Source organism: Cimex lectularius, unplaced genomic scaffold, assembly GCF_000648675.2.
Source record: "Cimex lectularius strain Harlan isolate CLEC.00 unplaced genomic scaffold, Clec_2.1 scaffold18, whole genome shotgun sequence".
Taxonomy (NCBI): Eukaryota; Metazoa; Arthropoda; class Insecta; order Hemiptera; family Cimicidae; genus Cimex; species Cimex lectularius.
The window spans coordinates 3,040,410-3,059,701 of NW_019392764.1; the positions used below are offsets into that span (position 1 = coordinate 3,040,410).

Genomic DNA, 19,292 nt, shown 5'->3' on the forward strand with positions numbered 1-19,292 from the left:
TTGTCTTCATTTACACTCGCCTTATTTCCTTGTATAAATGGGCACAAAGATCTATTTGTTTGATTATAAAGCGTAATTCTCATTAAACTTCTGTCACGTTTTATTTACTTAAAAATACGAGCATTTTCATCGTACATTTTCAATATTGTCATGTTTCTTGTTCGATGAGAAAAGTCGACATTGATAAACTATCCTTATTAATTCTCCAATTGATAAGGTAGTTATGCAAATCTCGTTTTACATATCTTCAAAGATGATTTATTTCCAGGGTGTTAAGGAGAAAAAAGAAACTTGCCCAATCACAGATCTTTATAAGTTCATTATGCCATAATTTATGACGTTAAGCCAGCTACCGTTCGGACCATTGAATGGAATCACCGAGCTAACGATCTAGTTAGATGAGAGCCGGAATGGAGAAGAAATGACAAATAGTGTTTTAATTTGTACCAGGATCGATTACCATTCAAAGCCCGCTTGAGTTTGTTAGATTAATCGATGAAGAAATCGATTCAGCTATACAATTCCTATTAATCCATTGAAAGGGATTAGAAGAGAGTAGCACGTCCACATTACATTTCACCTTAGGGTGTATTAAAGAAAATATGGATTGACAATTGGAAATCAGTGGTCGTTCATGAGACAGAACGTTCATGTTGAACTAATCGACACTTGAATCAGTCTTTTTTCTTTCACACTGGAGATTATATGAATCAGAGACTCGTATTAGTGTTAAATGTACCATAAAATTTTATGAATTAAATCCAGATTATAGCAGCATTGAATCTTCAAATTTTTGACTGAATGTCTGTAGGGCAAAGTCAAAAAAAAAAAAAAATCTTCAAATTTATATGGCCTCTTATTTCTATACAAATATTTACGTTCTGTGGATTTATAAACAAAATAAATACAGTTTATTTTGGTTTACAAAATAAATACAAAATGTGCGAACCAGCGAATATAGACGTCCCAGAAAATTCCACCCACTTGTAGAACAGCCAGTGTTGTTTTCTGTCATTATTTGGATGGTAAAACTTAAGGTATCCTAACTTCAAATTAGAAGTTATAGGAAACTGAAACAACCAAAATTATATTGGATCATACCAAAATATATTGGATCATAATCAAATTTGTTTATGAAATAATCTAAACGGAAAGGTTTTCTATTTCGCTTTTCCTGATGGCTATGCCCATCTCATGCCATGTTTATGGTATACTCAATTAATATTCAATGTAAAGTGCATTTTTTAAAGAATGTGATCATTAATGATCATTAACTAAACTTTTCAATTAAAAACGCAGGTTAATTAATTGCAATGCTGAATACTTAATGGAGCTTTTTACTACATTCTTTTTCCATTAGTTAACCGATTTCCTTTATGCACTGATTTACAATTCTGATTTTTTTTAAACTATATACTTTTTCTAAATTTATTGAATTTTTAATATAAGGAAGAAATACAGTTAAAATTATAATGGCCCCATTTCTAATTAAGTTACAAAATCTGTGAATCGGTCAAAATAAAAAGCCAAAACGGACGATTAACATCACGGACTATAACTTCCTGGTAAAAGCCATAAATATCCCATTATCGTCATCATCGTTTTTAATTTGTGGCAATTAGCAGGCCATATCTGTCAAGATTTAATGCTTAAGGCTGCGGTCCAATTGTTCATTACATAAGCAATGGTGTCACTCGTTTTTTTAATGTTCAGATAAAAATTATCTCTTGTCCATTTCGATGGGAACAAACCGGTCTCCCCCTTTGAATCCACCGGCCCTTTGATGTAACGCATCTGTCTAGTTTTCTGGCCATATTTTGTAAATCGCACTTTGCATCAACTGAGAGGAAAGTCTGGAAATAAATCCGGATAGGGTGACATTTGCCGGCGATCTCGGATATGGGATATCAGCAAGATGATTGGTGAGATGATGAAATAACATTTTTCATCTGAAGAAACTTTATAGTTTTTTACATTCGGCAATATATCGACGTGGTGAAAACCTTATTTACATTCTTTCAATTAATTATTCTTTTTATGTGAGATCTTGATTGAAATGAGAACATTAGTGCCACGAGCGCGATTGGAAGTTCATTTCAACCAAGAACTTACATAAAACGAATAATTAATTTAAAGGAGTAATTTTGTCAATCAGACCACTAAAAATAATGGACTTATTTACATTTTTTATTACTTAAAAACCGCTAAATTATTTTGGCTTCGTGTCTTTTCCAAAAACCTAATCTTCTAAACGCCACATTCCTAGTTTATTTTCATAATTTCTAGATTTTTATTAATTAAAGTGAGTATTACGTTATATGGACTCCTTCCGACTTAAATATTTTGCGTAAATGGAATCTTTCTTCCTGGTTATAGCAGTGACACTTTGACCAGCACTTCACCAGAAGACACAGGTTATGAGGAACCAGGCAAACCCTTGCACTCATTATGGGGACAGGAGATCTCGAGACTATCGTTGTTTAAGGGGACATGGCGGGTTGTCGCGAAGGGTTAGGGTTAGGATGGAAATTAAGCTTGCTGTCGAACGTTTAGAAGCGGGATCGGATCAAGATAGTGACGTTGAAAGAAGCTTTGACACTTTGTCTGAGAACTTTTAATTGGAAAAATGAAATACCCTGGACATAGGGTGGCTTGGCGGAACCTCACAGTTCCACTCCGTATGACCAAAGCGATCTTACCTATTTCTTGTAGAGTTAGTTGAGTTTTACCTGACAATACGGATTTAAGTTCTCAAAGTATTCATAGCTTTTCATCACTTCTGTTATGTTGTTGTCTTTTAAGTCTTGTGTGAGGATTCCACGTCGGTCTGCTGTCTAGGTAGGTCCTAAATATCGGTCTTAAGTATTAAGACGGAAGGTTTTTGTTGTTGATATACAGTGAAGGACAACAATGCTTTTTCAATGTTAAAACATCAATTTACATTTCCCTCAGGCTTGTGACACACTGTTTGCACCAGGCTTTGATAAATACAAGGTGCTCTTGGTTGTTAAAGGTTGCCGGGATAGAATTTTGGTTAAAAGGTCGAATTGTGGTGTCGTTCGCGGTGGAAATGAGGTTAGTGGGATTTGTAGAAAAGTTATCAGTGTAAATGGTACACAGGATAAGACCAAGAATGCTCCCTTGTGGAACGTCCGGATTGTACTGCATTGATATCTGAGTGTTGCCGCACTTCGCTCTGAAACAGTAGTCAGTTAAATAAGATTCCAGGGTAAGATAAGGAACGTTTATGTTTTTAAAATATTTGTTGTGCCAATTTGTTTTCTCACAAAAATCAAAAATATTTGAACAGCTCCACTGATTTGCAAGAACCATTACTGGGGTTTAGAACGTTATAGGTTACAAAGTAATAGCCCAAACTAGCCTCCGTTAATAAGTTAGAATGTGCATGGTGAATTAGATTCCCTGGCAATGTAAGGACTGATTCCGTCTTCAAGAAAATTTGAGATCGCCTGTAAAAACTTAAATACATTTATCCGTACATTTAGGTTGTTTTGCCGTGATGACGACCTTAAAATAGGTCGAAAGGTTGGCAGTAACAACTGAATTTGCTTTTCTCTTCAAGACCGTATCTTAACCATCCAGTGTGTTTGTAAGTGAAAAAAGTGGTCGATATTTCTAACACTGAAAATAAATTAGAACCAAAGACATAAAGTAAAACTTTGGCATTTATACATAAACAAACCTTAAAATTCATGCATAACTATTGCAGAAACCCACATTTTTAAACAATATTTAAATTGGCTAATTTTTTCACGGCTCCTAGTGCTCATTGGCATGAACTGGCAGGGACACGTATTTTACGTTCTAGTATCACAAAAAGTTTCGTTAAAATCGATGATACCACCATTATAGCCTCCCTTTGTTATATGTATATGAGTAAATATATCATAACTTCTGAATTTTTTAATTTATAATGTTTTGACGTGAGTTAACAACTGTGGTTCCCTGTTTTTTTTTTTTTTTTTTTTTTTCACTAAAAAATCCATTTAGATGTACTTTCGGTCTGTATTCAGGGAAGCTGAAATTCGAACCCGAGACCTTTCGGGTGATCAGTCTGGGATTTGTAAGTTTTTTACTTTTCATTTGAAACGACTATTATTCTGGTACGAAAATATTAGGATGACCTATTTGTACTATTATTTTTCCATGCAGAATTTACTCTTACATGGATTTCAACTTTTAATTTCACTTGAAAACTTCAGTTTGTGGTGGTGTTGGATTGGCCCTGCCGAACGGCAGAGGCCATGAGGAATCTTGCTGTTTGTCGTGTTTTTTCATTGAAAAAATCTTTTTGGGAGCAGGTTAGATTTGTATTCAGGGCCGCTGAGATTTGAACCCGAGACCTTTCATGATCACTCAGGGATTTTTGGTTTTTGCTTTATTTGAATGTTACTATTCTTTTACTGAACTATTAGGATGACCTCTTTGTAGTGTTTTTTCTTCTTTCTTACATGAATTTCAACTTTCTTTTTAGGTTCCTTTCATTATTTTTTTGGCCGTTGTCCGGTTGTCGCTGGATTGGCACGGCCGCTTAACGCCGCTGACTTTCAAACGGATGTTGTCGACATCTAGTTTCGTTTTTTATTTCCGTTTCTACCTCATCCTTGTATTTGTATTATTGAAACGGGCTGCTTGTGCACAAACAGAACGCATCACGTCAACACGCTAACCGACGACCACCCGGCTAAATATACCTTGTCGTCTCCTTGTCTCCGTTGAGTCCCACTTATTGGTTTTGGAATGTCTGTCTGTTATTTATAGTCACTCGTGTCAAAATAAACGGTCATTTCCCCCCATTATCGCCTATATCCACATAGAACATAACTTTATACTGTGGACTCATTTGTTTACAAATATAAAAACGGGATTTGACCACCGGAATTGATTTATAGCTAGTATTTCAATTAATTGTCTGCTAAGGTCGCCTATTAAGTTTATAAAGCCGTACACTTTACCCCCTTGGTCCAGGTCTGACCTTTAGGTTCACAATATTGCGCCATAGCATTTCAATACAAAACAAACTTCGTATTCAAAAATATATTATCATTTAAGACAATTGTGGGTGTTAATGGATGAATTGTTAAAGGTCAGAAGTTCAGCCATTGAAGATTTTAAAATTACCAATGACTTCATCACAGATTTATTTATAACAGGATTTCACATTTAACCGTTTCGACTAAATGCAGCGACTTCATCGAGGCGAAAATTTTCTTTTGAATTTATCGCATGTATGAAAAATGTAAAATTTAAATGAAAGAACCTGTTTAGGGGGTTATTTATCACAAACAACTTACAATATTAATCTCAAAGCTGGAAAATAGTACACTTATTAAAAAAAACGAATGAAAATATTTCACAAATTGGCCTTACTGATTAATTATTAGGAAATTTGTCGCGTTTGCAGTTAATTTACAGGTTGTCATTGAAAGAATTTTATCTACACCAACGTCAAAACAAATATTTCAAATTAATTTCATGATTGGCTAATAATGACGAAGAAAATAAACTGTTGGATAACATACACATAGGTCGTTTTCGAGTATCCTGGTGCGTCTGTTCTCGCTGTTTTGCTTAGACAGACGTGTATAGGAATTTCGCTTTGTTCGGTGGTCGGGTTCTGTGCTTATTTAAACAATTAAAAAGGAAAGGATCTTTAAGTCCGAATTATTTGTTAGTTTATCCAATTTTCTATTCATCACTGTTTCTGGTCTGCCTCCCTCTCTTTTTTGTATGCTAGACTTGTTTCAGCATTTCGCCTCTTCAATCTGTTTGTATATTAAGTCTTTTCGGAGGATCTACGGAAGAGGTCAAACACAGCGAAAACTTCCTTTCGGTTTTCGCCGAGCTTTCGACAGTTTTATACTGTCATCTTCAGGGCCTGTTTTATTATCGTATAAAAAACAATTAAAACATGAAAAAAACAACAAGTAAGATACTCAATTTTTGTGTAATTTTTTTTCATTGTCTTTTTAATTGTTTTTTTATATGATAATAAAACAGGCCCTGAAGATGACAGTATAAAACTGTCGAAAGCTCGGCGAAAACCGAAAGGAAGTTTTCTCTGTGTTTGACCTCTTCCGTAGATCCTCCGAAAAGACTTCATGTTTCCAGCAGGTCGATAATCTAGTTCATCGTTACAGTTTGTATATTATTTACACGATTAATTGGGAAAGTGGTGATTTTGGTTAAAAAAAATTACTTGTTGAATGATCAAATCGGCACTGATGATTTTTCTGGGTCCGTCTATTATCGCTTGTTTGCATTGCGTTTAACCTTCAGAGACGTACTCCAGCACTACATAATTAGTTTTTGAAGTTTGGCCGTTTCTGATAATTCTGGTACGTTTAATTTCCCTTGGATTTTTTCTGATAAAATCATTTTTATGCATTTTTTAATGCGTTTTTGGACTTGTTATCGTTGATCCTTGTTCAGAAATCCGTCTCTCTCTCGCTCACACGCTTAAAAAATCCACATACCTATATGTATATATATATGTATATGTGTGTGTGTGTATATATATATATATATATATATATGTTATGTGAAATTATTTGTTTACAACGCTTAGATGCAGGATTCCTAGTATTGTAGTCNTCTCTCTCTCTCTCTCTCTCTCTCTCTCTCTCTCTCTCTCTCTCAATCTCATCTCTCTTCCTTAATCTGGGAAAAAAAAAGTGAGCTTACACACCTTCTCACTTAAGTTGATTTGAGCCATAGCACGCAAACTAACTAGTAAAGAAGAACCCAGTAAAGTTCAACATGTTTTCATCCATTCCCAAGGTCATCACCGCCACCTTATTTTTTATTGTATCAAAATAATATAAATTAAATACTATTACGTGTAAGAATAAAATTGATATTCGAGGAAGAAACTAAGCTAGTCTCATCACTCCAACTCAAGAAGAAATCGAACAAGCACATTTGTTCATCTTCAAAATGTGCTAATCTTGAAGAAATATATGGTAAAAAGACACTGTCCACAGATGTTCATGTTCAGGTTCAATGCTAAATGTATTACCGGGTGATTGTTTTAGGAATGAGGCAATTTTTATTTGTGTAAAGCTTGTTAACGTCTTGTTTGTAAAACTGCTCGAAGAGGAGTGCTCACATCACGACCTTTATGGAAATCGATCTCTATCCAATCGTATCAACAGAACCACCTCCGGCCAAAAAACGAAATATCCTTAGTCCAGTTTGGTCCGTTTGGGGCAAAATTGGGAATCGATAATAAAGAAAGGGGGCGGCCGGAGGGTTGAAGTGTCTGCCGGGAAGGAGAGCTATTCAATAAACAGAGTTTTGAGGTCTCCTCTTTTCCTTCACCATTTATATCTGTCGCTCTCCGCCCCCAGACAATGCACCACTTACTCTTTCCACTATTTTTAATGGACCCCAAAGGGCCGAGGGTGTGAGTAGAGCCGATTGACGCCCTTCGCCCTTCCCAGCCAACTCCGCCGCCCAATTCTTTCACACTCGCTTTTTATTTCTCATTCATCCGCTCTGATCACGCTCTTTCCAAATTGACCTACGATTTACCTCACTTCTGGTTATTATTATTTATTTATTTCAGATTATTTTCTAAATCAAAAGAGACCAACGACAAAGAGACCTATAATTAGACCTGAACTTACAATTAGACATCCCAACCGTAATTCACAGCGACAATATATTAAATTTCAATACATTCCAGTAATAAGGCCAGAAAAATATACGAACCATAAAATATAAAACGAAAAAAACAACTAAATGAATCAGCGTTCCCAGAAAAAAATAACATCAGTGCAAAGTTTAGATCATTAACTTTCCTGAGCAATATCCCCTGTTTTATTCTAGTCCAAAATGTATTCCAGCAAGTTAATTGCTTTATTAATGGCCTTCTGAGACACGATCTTATAAATAAACCGACTGCCTACTTAGCTCAGGATTAACTTTTCGTGTTCCGGTGTGGAGAGGGATTTCTCACCGCGGTATTTAATTTGTTTAATCCGCTTTTTTCTTCTTCTTTTAAATAGAGATTTATTATTGTTTAAGAACACTACGAAAGTAAGAACAGGAAGGTTAATTGTTAATGTATCTATGAAGTGCATTAATTTTACAGTCCTAGGAAAAACTAAAATAAAATTCCCCTGAGTTGTATAAAATCAAGTCTAGATCGAGAATATATGGGAGAATTGGCGGACCAGGATCCCCTTTGTTAAAAATACTTAAGTATGTCAAGGTTTTTTTTTTGTTTGACAATCCTAGTCAAATTTAAGGTTTCAATGGGACATTGGTTCTTATGCGTCCGCCTTATCTCCTTATTTGTTAACGCAAACATTTGTGTAATGATGATTTTATCAAATATAATTAGATTACAATTTCTAAGTTTCTATACCGGAGGCCACCCAAGGATTTGTCCGAATGTTTAACTTTTGAAGACCTGCTCTCCTTGGGTAGATTTTTGAAAGGCCGCTTTTACCAAAGTTACCTCCTATTTTATCCTTCCTCCGTGTCATATTGGTTTCAGGAAAAATAACACCAGCCTTAAGCATTTCTATGCGGTAAAAATATTCCTGAAACTTTTGAGGAAAGTGCTAAAAAAATCTCTTGGTGTTTGACTGAATTGAAGAGAAGATGGACGTATAAAGATATTGATTTTCTAAACCACAAAAACTTAATATGTACAAATTTTTGAGAAAATCAAAAAATCAATTTATTACAATTAATTAAGGTGTTTAGTTGAGATAAAAACCTTAATTAATTGTAATATATTAATTGGTCAAACGGTCAATTGTGCGTCAATTCACGAAATTAGTGCATTTAATGAAATCAATTTATTTTTATTACCCAATGCTTCGGATTTTTAAATAATGAAAATGGTGATAGCAATGAAACGATTCCCCCTACTGCTCTACAAGACACTTGGTCAACCCCTTACTTTACAAGGATTTAAAACGTTATTATCTACAAGTAATGACACAAACCTGGATTCTGTAAAAAACTAAATAAATAAAAATTGAATATATAAAATAAATCAGTTGAGGGATTTTTGTTGATTTATTTTTGCTCATTTTTAATGACATAAATTTTAAACCTTGTTGACCAAGGCTGAAAATAAAAAGGCTCTACTTTCTAACTGTAATATTAACGTGGACATTGCATAAAATGCAAAATAATTATGAATTTTTAAATGGATCGGACATGGAAAAAAAATAGCTCAGATCAATCCAGCCCATAAAGATCAAATTTAATTTGTAACAAAATGTGGTATTTAAGGTTCTTAAAAGGTGTCTAAAATTAATCTGAACCGTTTTTCTTTAAATACATGAACAACAAAGGCAGAAAACCAAGTCAAAAAATTAAATAAAATGCAAGAAAACTCGCGGCGAGTGTCTACTATCTTTGGACTTACAATCAATTTCACCAAAAAAAGGGTTCAAAAAATTTGAGATCCCACGTTCGTAACCTTTCTTTGTCAGTCAGAATCCTGTGACTAGGTCTTTACAAAGTTTTCCTCAATTTTATTTTTTCATAGTTCATAAATACTATTTAATAAACTTACCCTTACATAATTAAATATTATTTCATTGGCCTACATTTATGTTATTGTATTAGGTTCTTTAAATTTTATTTGAAAATCCATTAATGAAACCTTGTTTATGTTTCAGGCACAGTGAACGCGAACGGGGAGACGAAACGACAAAGGACGTCGTACACACGTTACCAGACGCTGGAGCTGGAGAAGGAGTTTCACTTCAACAGGTACCTGACCAGGCGGAGGAGGATAGAAATCGCCCACGCCCTTTGCCTGACAGAGAGGCAAATAAAAATCTGGTTCCAAAACCGAAGGATGAAGTGGAAGAAGGAGCACAAGATGGCGAGCATGAACGTCATCCCATACCACTACCACATGTCCCAGCCCTACGGGAACCCGTACCAATTCACCCATCTGACCACCTAACTAGCTTCTGTGGTGCCGGGCAGTCATGAGATCTGGCAAGAACGCTACGAGTGATTTGATGTCGGTAGATCTCACGGCGACCGAGCACCCGTCAAAATAAACTGACAACAGACTGTGATCGTCATCGAAAAGTGCGCAGTGACATGTGTGTGACGCTACCTCTATTGATGAAACAAATAAAAAAATTGAACAATATTAAAAAAAACGGACTTTCTTCAACAAATGAAAGGTTTTTCTCAAAACCAAGAAGACTTGCGTTTCAAATGCAAACTGTTTTAATTATTATATCGATGTACTTCTCAGTATTGATATTATTTAGCAATAACTTCTGATTAGACATGCATCGTGTACAGAGTTTTTTGAAAAATATTTTACGAACTACCTTATTGTATTTTAATAATAAAAAAAGGGAAAACACAATGAGATTAATAAAATAACACTAATAGTGTCTAAGGTAGAGAGTAGAAGCGATTTTATTTTGACAAGTGCAATATATTTGATAGCCTTCTGATAAGGAAGACACCTTTGAGTTCTCTACTTTCCTAATTGTAAATAATCTTTCAAAACAAATAAAAGTGTAATATAGATGTTGATCTTGTTGTTCCATTTTTTTTGTGTTTCACTATTTGTGAGTATATAAATATATAATATAATAATTATATAGCCTAATTGTGACTGAGGAACATAACCGTAATGCCAGTGAGTGTGTAAATTGATTTCCTTTTGTGTAAAATTTATATACCTGTATTATATATTATATATGCGATATTTTTCTTTATCTCATTTTATTTTTGTTCGTTGTTCCGGTTTTGACGTAGTCATTGTTATTTGTTATTATTTGTACGAATTATTTACACGTACTGAATTCCAAGTTATCAAGAGTTTTTGAAACAATCATCTTTTCTTTGAAGAATGTATATGTTTCCAATTTGTGAATCGAACAAATTCGGAGTCACACAGGGATTATGGTTTAGTTTAGAAACACCGTGTAGTATATGTATATGTGTATTATTATTGTTCATTTTATTTAAATTACAATTAAAAAAAGAAAAATGGATCAGTTTTTTTCATTAAAAAAAGAGCATCTCGTTGTTTCCTAGTTTGTCGAATAAATTATACGATAAAACTGTTTTAACAGGAATTTGTGGCATTCTCACTTTTTGGAACCAAGACGTTCTCAGGGTGCACCGCCGTGTGCGAGAGGCTAAAAATAAAAATTTATGATCGAATCAGGAAATCGGCTTTGTTTAAACACAGTCGAGGCTTAGGCGACGGCGTGTGTTCCCGACACAAGTTACTGTACGGATCTATTGTCTTTTACTCAAACTGAAAACCGCTCCAATATTTACTGTATGAAGGGTTAAATAAACAGATAATATACACAATTTATTTTCATTTATTTACCTAGTATCCTAATCATTCAAACGAAATTGGTTACAATCTGAAATAGAAGAGTGTGTACGAAACATCAATTTCTCTTTCTGTTTTATGCCTGTCTGTCTCTGTCCAATTATCTGATTGTCAATACCAATACGGTTTTTATCCTATGTTTCCACTTTTTATAAATATCAACTTTTCAATTTTCTTCTTTCTCACATTCACAAATTCACACTTCTTTATTTTTTTATGTCTATACACTTGTTATTAATTCTTTATTCTCACATACTCACTGTAAGAGGGGCCAGGAGCCATAATTCTGTGAATATAAATAAACGCATGGACGGATCAATTTCTATTTCTCTCTCCGTTTCTCTGTTTCTCTCTCTCTCTTTCTCTCTCTCTCTCTCTCTCTCTCTCTCTCTCTCTCTCTCTCTCTCTCTCTCTATCAATCTACCTCTATCATTCTCTCTCTCCTCTCTATCTCTGTCTTCACTCCCTCTACCTCTATCTATCTATTGATCTATCTCTTTTTCTCTTTCTCACCCCCTCTCTATCTCTCACACATTTTCTCTCTCTCTCTCTCTCTCTCTCTCTCTCTCTCTCTTTCTCTCCTCGCCATCTCTCTTCTCTCCCCCTATCTCAGTCTAAATATCTCTTTTTTGACCAATTTGATCTCTTTCTTTTGACCAATTTGAATTCCATTGTTTCCGCCTAAAAAATCCTTTAAAATGTTAGGTTGTATAGGGTCGTATTGTCGTATTTGAAATTTTGAAGTTAAACTGGGCCTGAGGTATCCTGTATAATTCTCTCTCTCTCTCTCTCTCTCTCTCTATATATATATNTATATATATATATAATCTTTTTTCCTCATCTTTTAAAATCTAGCATAATATGATCAATATCGTTACCTATTCAACTATCTAACTATTCCTATCTCTCAAAATGTTCAGGATTGCAAGAACTTCAATGAAGCAAAATTCGGTAAATTAAAAAAAATTTATCGCACCCAGCGAAGTTTCTGGTGATAAATATGGATCCAACTTCGACATGGAGATCTACACTAAGGCAGCAACGAAGAGTATGTAGGATGCGCCTTCGCGTTTACCAAATATTGATCGCTGAAAAAATTTAAGTTTGACGGGCATTGTTCATACAGCCAGGCGGAACAGATGACAATCGTCAAAGCTCTAGAATGGCTAAACGTCAATTCAACAGGTAATGAAAGGGTAAATATTACCGCAAATAGTGGAATTACGCTGAACGCAATAAATAATGTAACGATCCACCATCCTCTGGTCGAGGACATCAGACTTACCCTAATTATAGTAGCATTGCAATGTTTCTTTTGCATGGGTAAAGATACACTTGGCTTTTTCGGGAAATAGTATGCCGGCATATTAGCGAAAAATGCCTCCATAGAAAGTTCAATTCCCAGCAGCTATTGCAAATTTCCACACGACTCTGAAAAGGTGGACTACAAGATTACACTGTTACCCACAGGGCACGGGAAATGTCTGTATCGCATCGCCTATATTCGGAAATATTTCTGATTTTGTGGACGCAGTATTTGGTTTTTTTGGAGGATTAAAAATTGATGAAATTAATAACAAAACAATTAATGAAAAACTCAGTTTAGCGTCATGTTAATCCATATTTGTAATTATATAATTATACCATAAAACAAACAATGTTAAAAAACTCACCCTCCCTCTCTCGGTTAGTCGTTAACTCTCTCTCCCTCTCTCTCCTCTCTCACCCTCTCTCTCTCCCTCTCTCTCTCCCCCTCTCTCTCTCACTCTCTCTCTCTCTCTCTCTCTCTCTCTCTCTCTTTCTCTCTCTCTCTCTCTCTCTCTGTCTTTTGTTTTTTAATTCTTACTTTCTCTCTCTATCTCTCTCTCTCTCTCGATCTATTTTTATCTATCGATTTGTTTATCATTATCTTTTATTTCCTCTGACTGTATGTTACTCGAAAATTTATAAACGAACTCCCACGTACCCCTTTTATTATAGGGATTGTAAAATATCAAAAAATCTAGACTTGTGCAAAGAATTTTTTTCCTAGGCGTGTCCTATTTTGCGTCTAATTATTAAAAATTGCTCTTCATTAATGATTATGGGGTCAATGACTGTCGTAAGGGGCATTGACGTTAGTTTTTTTGTATTATTATTTTTTTATTCGCTATTTTGTTCGCTTTATTATTAATACACCGAACAGAACAAAATGATATACAGAGTTGTACCTTGCGGATTACAGAATAATTTCCGGCCGGAATTTCCCGATTTTGGCCTTTCCGTGCATTTCGTTCGGTATAATTCGCGTAGTTTTGCAGTCGTTTGATATTCTTCAGAAAGATCCGTTGAAATTTTGAATAATTCAAAACGCCTTCCTCAAACGTTCACCGGGAGTGGGTCCTCTAACCCTGGCCTAAATCCAAATGTGATCATTTCGATACAACATGGGGAATAAACGACGTTTGAAGGTTAAATTGACCAAGGAAGGAGTTATGGAGGAAACAGCTGATGCTTATAGAAAGACATGACATGTGTCTTTTTTTTTTAAATTAGGTCAAATTATTTTGAACAATATTTTAATGCCAGAATCGATGTAAATCATGCATAGTGGTTGGCGTCCAAGTTCAAACTGAAGCTTTAAGATAAATAAATTATTCAACTAATCTACAGTTCGAATAATTATATTTATTTGGATGCATGACATAAATTATCCAATAGATATCTTTGTTGGTTTACATTATTAATACCGATACGACCTGCATTAAGTGGATGTATGAGTAAAAGAGAGAGGTACGGGATTTATAAATAAACAACAGATAATGGTGCTGATCTCTTTGTCTGATGACGGTCAACTAGCATGTGTCATTTCTAGAACTTCACCTATTTAAACCCGTCCGTTGAAAAATATCTCTTTGTCAGCCTGTTTCCGGCTACGATCAGAATAGTCATGAGCCGGTATGAGACTTGGTGATGATGGCCTTGTCGAGAGATATGCCATGGACAAACGTCTGCGACTCGATCAGCGAGACGGCCCGACGAATTACGATTGCATACATGAATCTTTGAAAAATGTTATGTTTTCGCCGATCCTGGAATCGGCAAAATGCGTGATGCTAAGGGATGCTGAATGAAAATCTTTAAAAAGTAGACATTTGACGATCGAAATGCATGACTGTAGATTTTCTCTCTCTCTATCTATCTATCTCTATCTCTATCTCTCTCACTCTCTCTCTCCCTCCCTCTCTCTCTCTCTCTCTTTCTCTATCTCTCTATCTATCTCCCTGTCTCCCTGTCTTCCTGTCTCCCTGTCTGTCTGTCTGTCTGTCTGTCTCTCTCTCTCTCTGTCTCTTTTTCTCTCTCTCTCTCTCTCTCTCTCTCTCTCTCTCTCTCTCTCTCTCTCTCTCTCTCTCTCTCTCTCTCTCTCTCTCTCTCTCTCTAAAACGAAAAATTATTCACAAATAAATTAAAAGAAAGACTAATTTCAAAATATGTATAATCTCCACGGCCAAACAATCTACATATAAGTTTTATATTTTTATGTTTAATTTAAATTGTAGAGTATATTTACAAAAATCTTGGTTTTTATGTGTTATTTTGGTTTTTGTTTTTTAATTTAAATTGAACAATTCTTATTTCTCTCCCAAATACTCCTTTATATATAATTTCACTAAATCAATGTATAATGCCAGAGCATCAACAATGATCATATTAATCTGATTGGTTGAAGCGCCGAACACGACAGGAATTGAGAGAACCACGGCAGTTTCTCTTAGATGTTTCCTGAGGTCGGAAGTTATTCTTGATTGGAAGAAATTTTGCGGACTTGAGCCATTGACATGATTCAACGCTTTCTCAACCTGCAGTTATTATCGACTTCGCATCATACCTATTTTTCAACGCCAGTGAGCCTTTTTTGTTGTTTTTTATCAATAAATGCGTTTGGTTATTTATTTCTTATTTAAAATATGTGCTGAACCACGGGAGAGCCGCTATTTTTTTATATTTTAATGAAAGTCCTTTTTTTTATATACAATTGTAATCAAATCTTTTATTTTTTTAAATTCCTTTGCCACTATTGTTCGGGCGGGGAAAGATCCATAAAAATTAGGTCTTAATTTTGATGGGTTTCTCAGTAATACGACATAGTTCGTCATATATATGGTAGCAGATCATTAACCCGTTAGTGGCAAATAATTACTCCATAAATTAAAAATCGGTTAAATTAAGTAAAAAGGCAAATCGAATAATAAATATTTCCATATTACCAAGTTTTTTAAAAAAAGCTGTAAAATAAAGAGAATTACATATTAAATTAATATAATATTTTAATAACAATATCAATTAAATAAAGAAAAAAGGATGACCAGAAAAAGCAAAATTCGTAGACAACGAGCACGTCTGCAATACGGGAAAACATGTTGACCACTATCAAAGACAAACTTTTTTCTAATATATCAGATCCAGAAGTTGCTATAGAATTAGACACATTAAACAAATTAAAACCAATCTTTGATCAAACAGTGAAAAAGTGAACCGAGACACAGGACATAATCACTCCCATGAGAAATGACTTGTTGCCGTCGATGTAACAAAAACTTTAACGGAAGATATTGATTTAGCAAATTTGAAAATTGCTCTTAGTTCATTGGAATTAGAATCCAAACAACTCAATAAAGTTGCAAGAAAATATGTAGAACTAAAAAAATTATCCGAAAAACATAACTAATGCAGATTTTACTGCTCAGCCAGAACTCAAAAAAAGTTTTTTTGAACAATCTCAACAATTGATAATAGACAAATCAGAAGAAGGCTCAAATATGGCTGAATCACACTCATATACAGTGACTCACAGATGCAAATTGGGTTATATCATTATTTACTTTACAAAACAATTGTAGAACATGAAATAAACGTAGTTTTTTTAATAATTTTATTTATCTTATCACAAACAACACCCAAAAAATTAAATTGTTCCTTTATCATGATTATTGAAATAATAGGAAAGAAATTACCGTATGCGAACGATAATATGATTGTGTCATAGAAAGTCGTTTAATATTTTGTATGTCCTCCTTTGGCTTTCAAAACTGCATCAATCCTTCTGGGCATACCTCTCACGAGATTTCTGTACTGTTCTGGATCAATTAGGTCCCATTCAACTTGTGTTTTTTCGTGTTTTTTCCCAAAGTTGATCTAAGTTTGAAGCGTCTCCTGCAGCATCGGCTAAAGATTTTTTAGTTTTCCCCACAAGTGCTCAATTGAATTAAGGTTAGGTGACTGTGGGGGGGCCATTCCATGACATTAAAACCACGATGAGCAAGCCACTCTTTGGTTAGCAATGGTTTCTTCACTTCCCGTCGCTCTTAATCCGGCCTCAGCAAACATCTCCGTTTGTTTCAGCACTGACATTCATATTATCATTATCACGCGGCCTACGCTGAATTTGGACAGCATTGTCAACCTGTCCTGATCGAACGGAGCGCGTAGATACAACGCCTTTTGGCCTCGGAAAATTTTGTTTTATGACTACTCCTCTTCTTTTTAAAACCACTGTCGTAAATTCCGGAAGATCTTTCAGGTTTTGTTATTACCCCAATAATAACAATTTATAGTTTTTTTGAAATTTCACGATAAGGAAGTCCTTCTTGTAGAGATTTTATTATTGGATCTTTCAAAAATGTTGAAAACGGCTTCATACTGTAATTAAACAGAATAGATCATAACCATTAAGGAAAGGAAATATTTTCAATTTGTAATCAAAATAACTAAATTGATGATTCCTGATAACAAATTTGAGACGAATTATTGAATGGTTTTTGCGAAATTTGCAATGAAGTAACCCGAGTCACAAAACTGTTCACATGAAGCTCGTAATAAACTGGCTCAATTCATAGGTATAATAAATAAAATTATTAGGGTGAATGTTTGTTTACCAACAGTTCAAAGAACTCAATCCTAATGCTGCTGTCTGGATTAAAAAATACGAGATTTGCAAACTTGAGATAATAGAAAATTGTTTACTGATGTGAACAAATATGTGAGGCTGTATATCTACTCCAATATTACTGCGTAAGAAACATTCAAAAATTTTTATATTCCCAATATTAAAGGAGAAATTACTAAAATTGCCAAATTTCAAATTATATGACCCGAACACAATAATATCCTTTTTGATACAATTTGCTCTTATAGCTCAAAGAAATAAGTACAAATTTAAACAATTTTTACTTACATTAGCAGAAAGAGAAACAGACCCTATAGCATCTAATTTTTATAGTCACTATTCTTTTGTTGTTCTTCTTTTTTTTATATTTAAATTAAAGTCCTTTTTTTATAACAGTTGTGATCAAATCTTTTATTTTTTTAAATTCCTTTGCCACTATTCTTCGGACGGGGAAAGATCCACAAGAATTAGGTCTTAATTTGGTTGGGTTTCTCAGTAATACGACCAAGTTCGTCATAACTGATATATTTATGTGTAGAGATTAGTGACCGTTAATCGATAGTTATTCAGATATCGTGAGATGCGGTCGGGTGTGATGTAGGTTTCAGAAAAACATTTTCTTTATCGTGCCAACGTTTCGATCTTTTATNTAAATGTAAACATTGTTTGTAAATCCCAGGCCCTGAAGATGATCTCAATAAAAGATCGAAACGTTGGCACGATAAAGAAAATGTTTTTCTGAAACCTATATCACACCCGACCGCATCTCAAGATATCTGAATAACAACTGATATATTTATATTTTTCACTCTTTAAATTTGTTCTTTTATCTATATAATTCATTATTTTATGTTTATTCACGTTTGAGTTTTAATTGTACATATTGTAAGTTGAAATCTTCCATTGCTTATAACACAATTAAATTAGGTCAAATTAGGTCAAGTATTACACGAGTTCAGGTAATCTCTCTATCTGTCTTCTCTCTCTCTCCCTCCTGCCTTCTCTTATTCTCACACTCTCTCTCTCTCTCTCTCTCTCTTTCGCTCTCTCTCTCTCTCTCTCTCTCTCTCTCGTTTCTCACCTCATCTCTATCTCCCTATCTTTCAATATTCCTCTTTTTTCTAAAACGTTTCACTTTACTACTTTTATCTACCTGTCTTTCAAATTAACCTTTTTTATCATTAATACTTTTCTCCGTCCATCGCTTTCTATCGCATTTTAATATAGCTTATCAGGAATGATGTTTGTGTGAAAAAAGGTTGTTGTTCTATGTAAAACAATTCCGAACATTGACACAAATGAGTAGAAGGAGTCGACCTTGGTATCTTCGGTAATCAGTCAATATCCCAGCGAGCCCCTCGTACCGATAGCACGAAATGAACGAATTGAGGCTAGAGGCACGTCTTCCCGGAGAAAAACCAATTCCCGGGGCAATTTACAAGCCCATTATCCTCCGGAGGGTGTTTCGCCCCCGTTCAACGCAAGGCGGGTGGGGCGTCCGTGGAGTCGCGTGAAATCCTAATCCGACCGAATCTTAAAGAGGCCGACGGACAAATTACAGAGAGAATGAGTGGGGCCGATAACGGTCGAATCCATCGTAGGCAGAATCTCATGGCACGAGCTAAAACCGTCTCGACACACGTGATTCAAATTCAATCCGATTCAACTACTCGTGTAATCATCCGTGTGAATAGTTGTCTATTTGCTACCTGACGATTGAGATGAAATAACAAGAAAATAGCTTTAGCCATTTGTTTTATTTTCCTAACCGTGTTGAATAGCCACCCACCTTTCCAATTGTATTTTCTAGACTTGACAAGAAATTCGACGAAAAAGAAATAGGCTGTCCTAGATAAAATCCAACTAACCAATGTGTTACAGACTCTACATAGCCATATAGACATGGAAAATCACGCAAATGTTTTGAAAAGAAATGAAAGATATTGTTCTCTAATTCTTTCATCTATCTGTCTATCTTTGAATGTAAACACGTAACTT

The 19,292-nt window shown here is 34.8% G+C and overlaps 1 protein-coding gene across 1 annotated transcript in view; it reads left to right on the plus strand.

Annotated features, from left to right (window-relative positions):
- Positions 1-11,343, plus strand: part of LOC106661605 (homeotic protein Sex combs reduced-like) — a 67,343-nt gene extending 56,000 nt beyond the window's left edge. Inside the window, exon 2 of the mRNA XM_014385119.2 lies at positions 9,666-11,343. Within this exon, the coding sequence (XP_014240605.1) occupies positions 9,666-9,958 (293 nt within the window). The 3' untranslated portion in view covers positions 9,959-11,343. The remainder of the gene's footprint in view (positions 1-9,665) is intronic.
- The last annotated feature ends 7,949 nt before the right edge of the window (positions 11,344-19,292 follow it).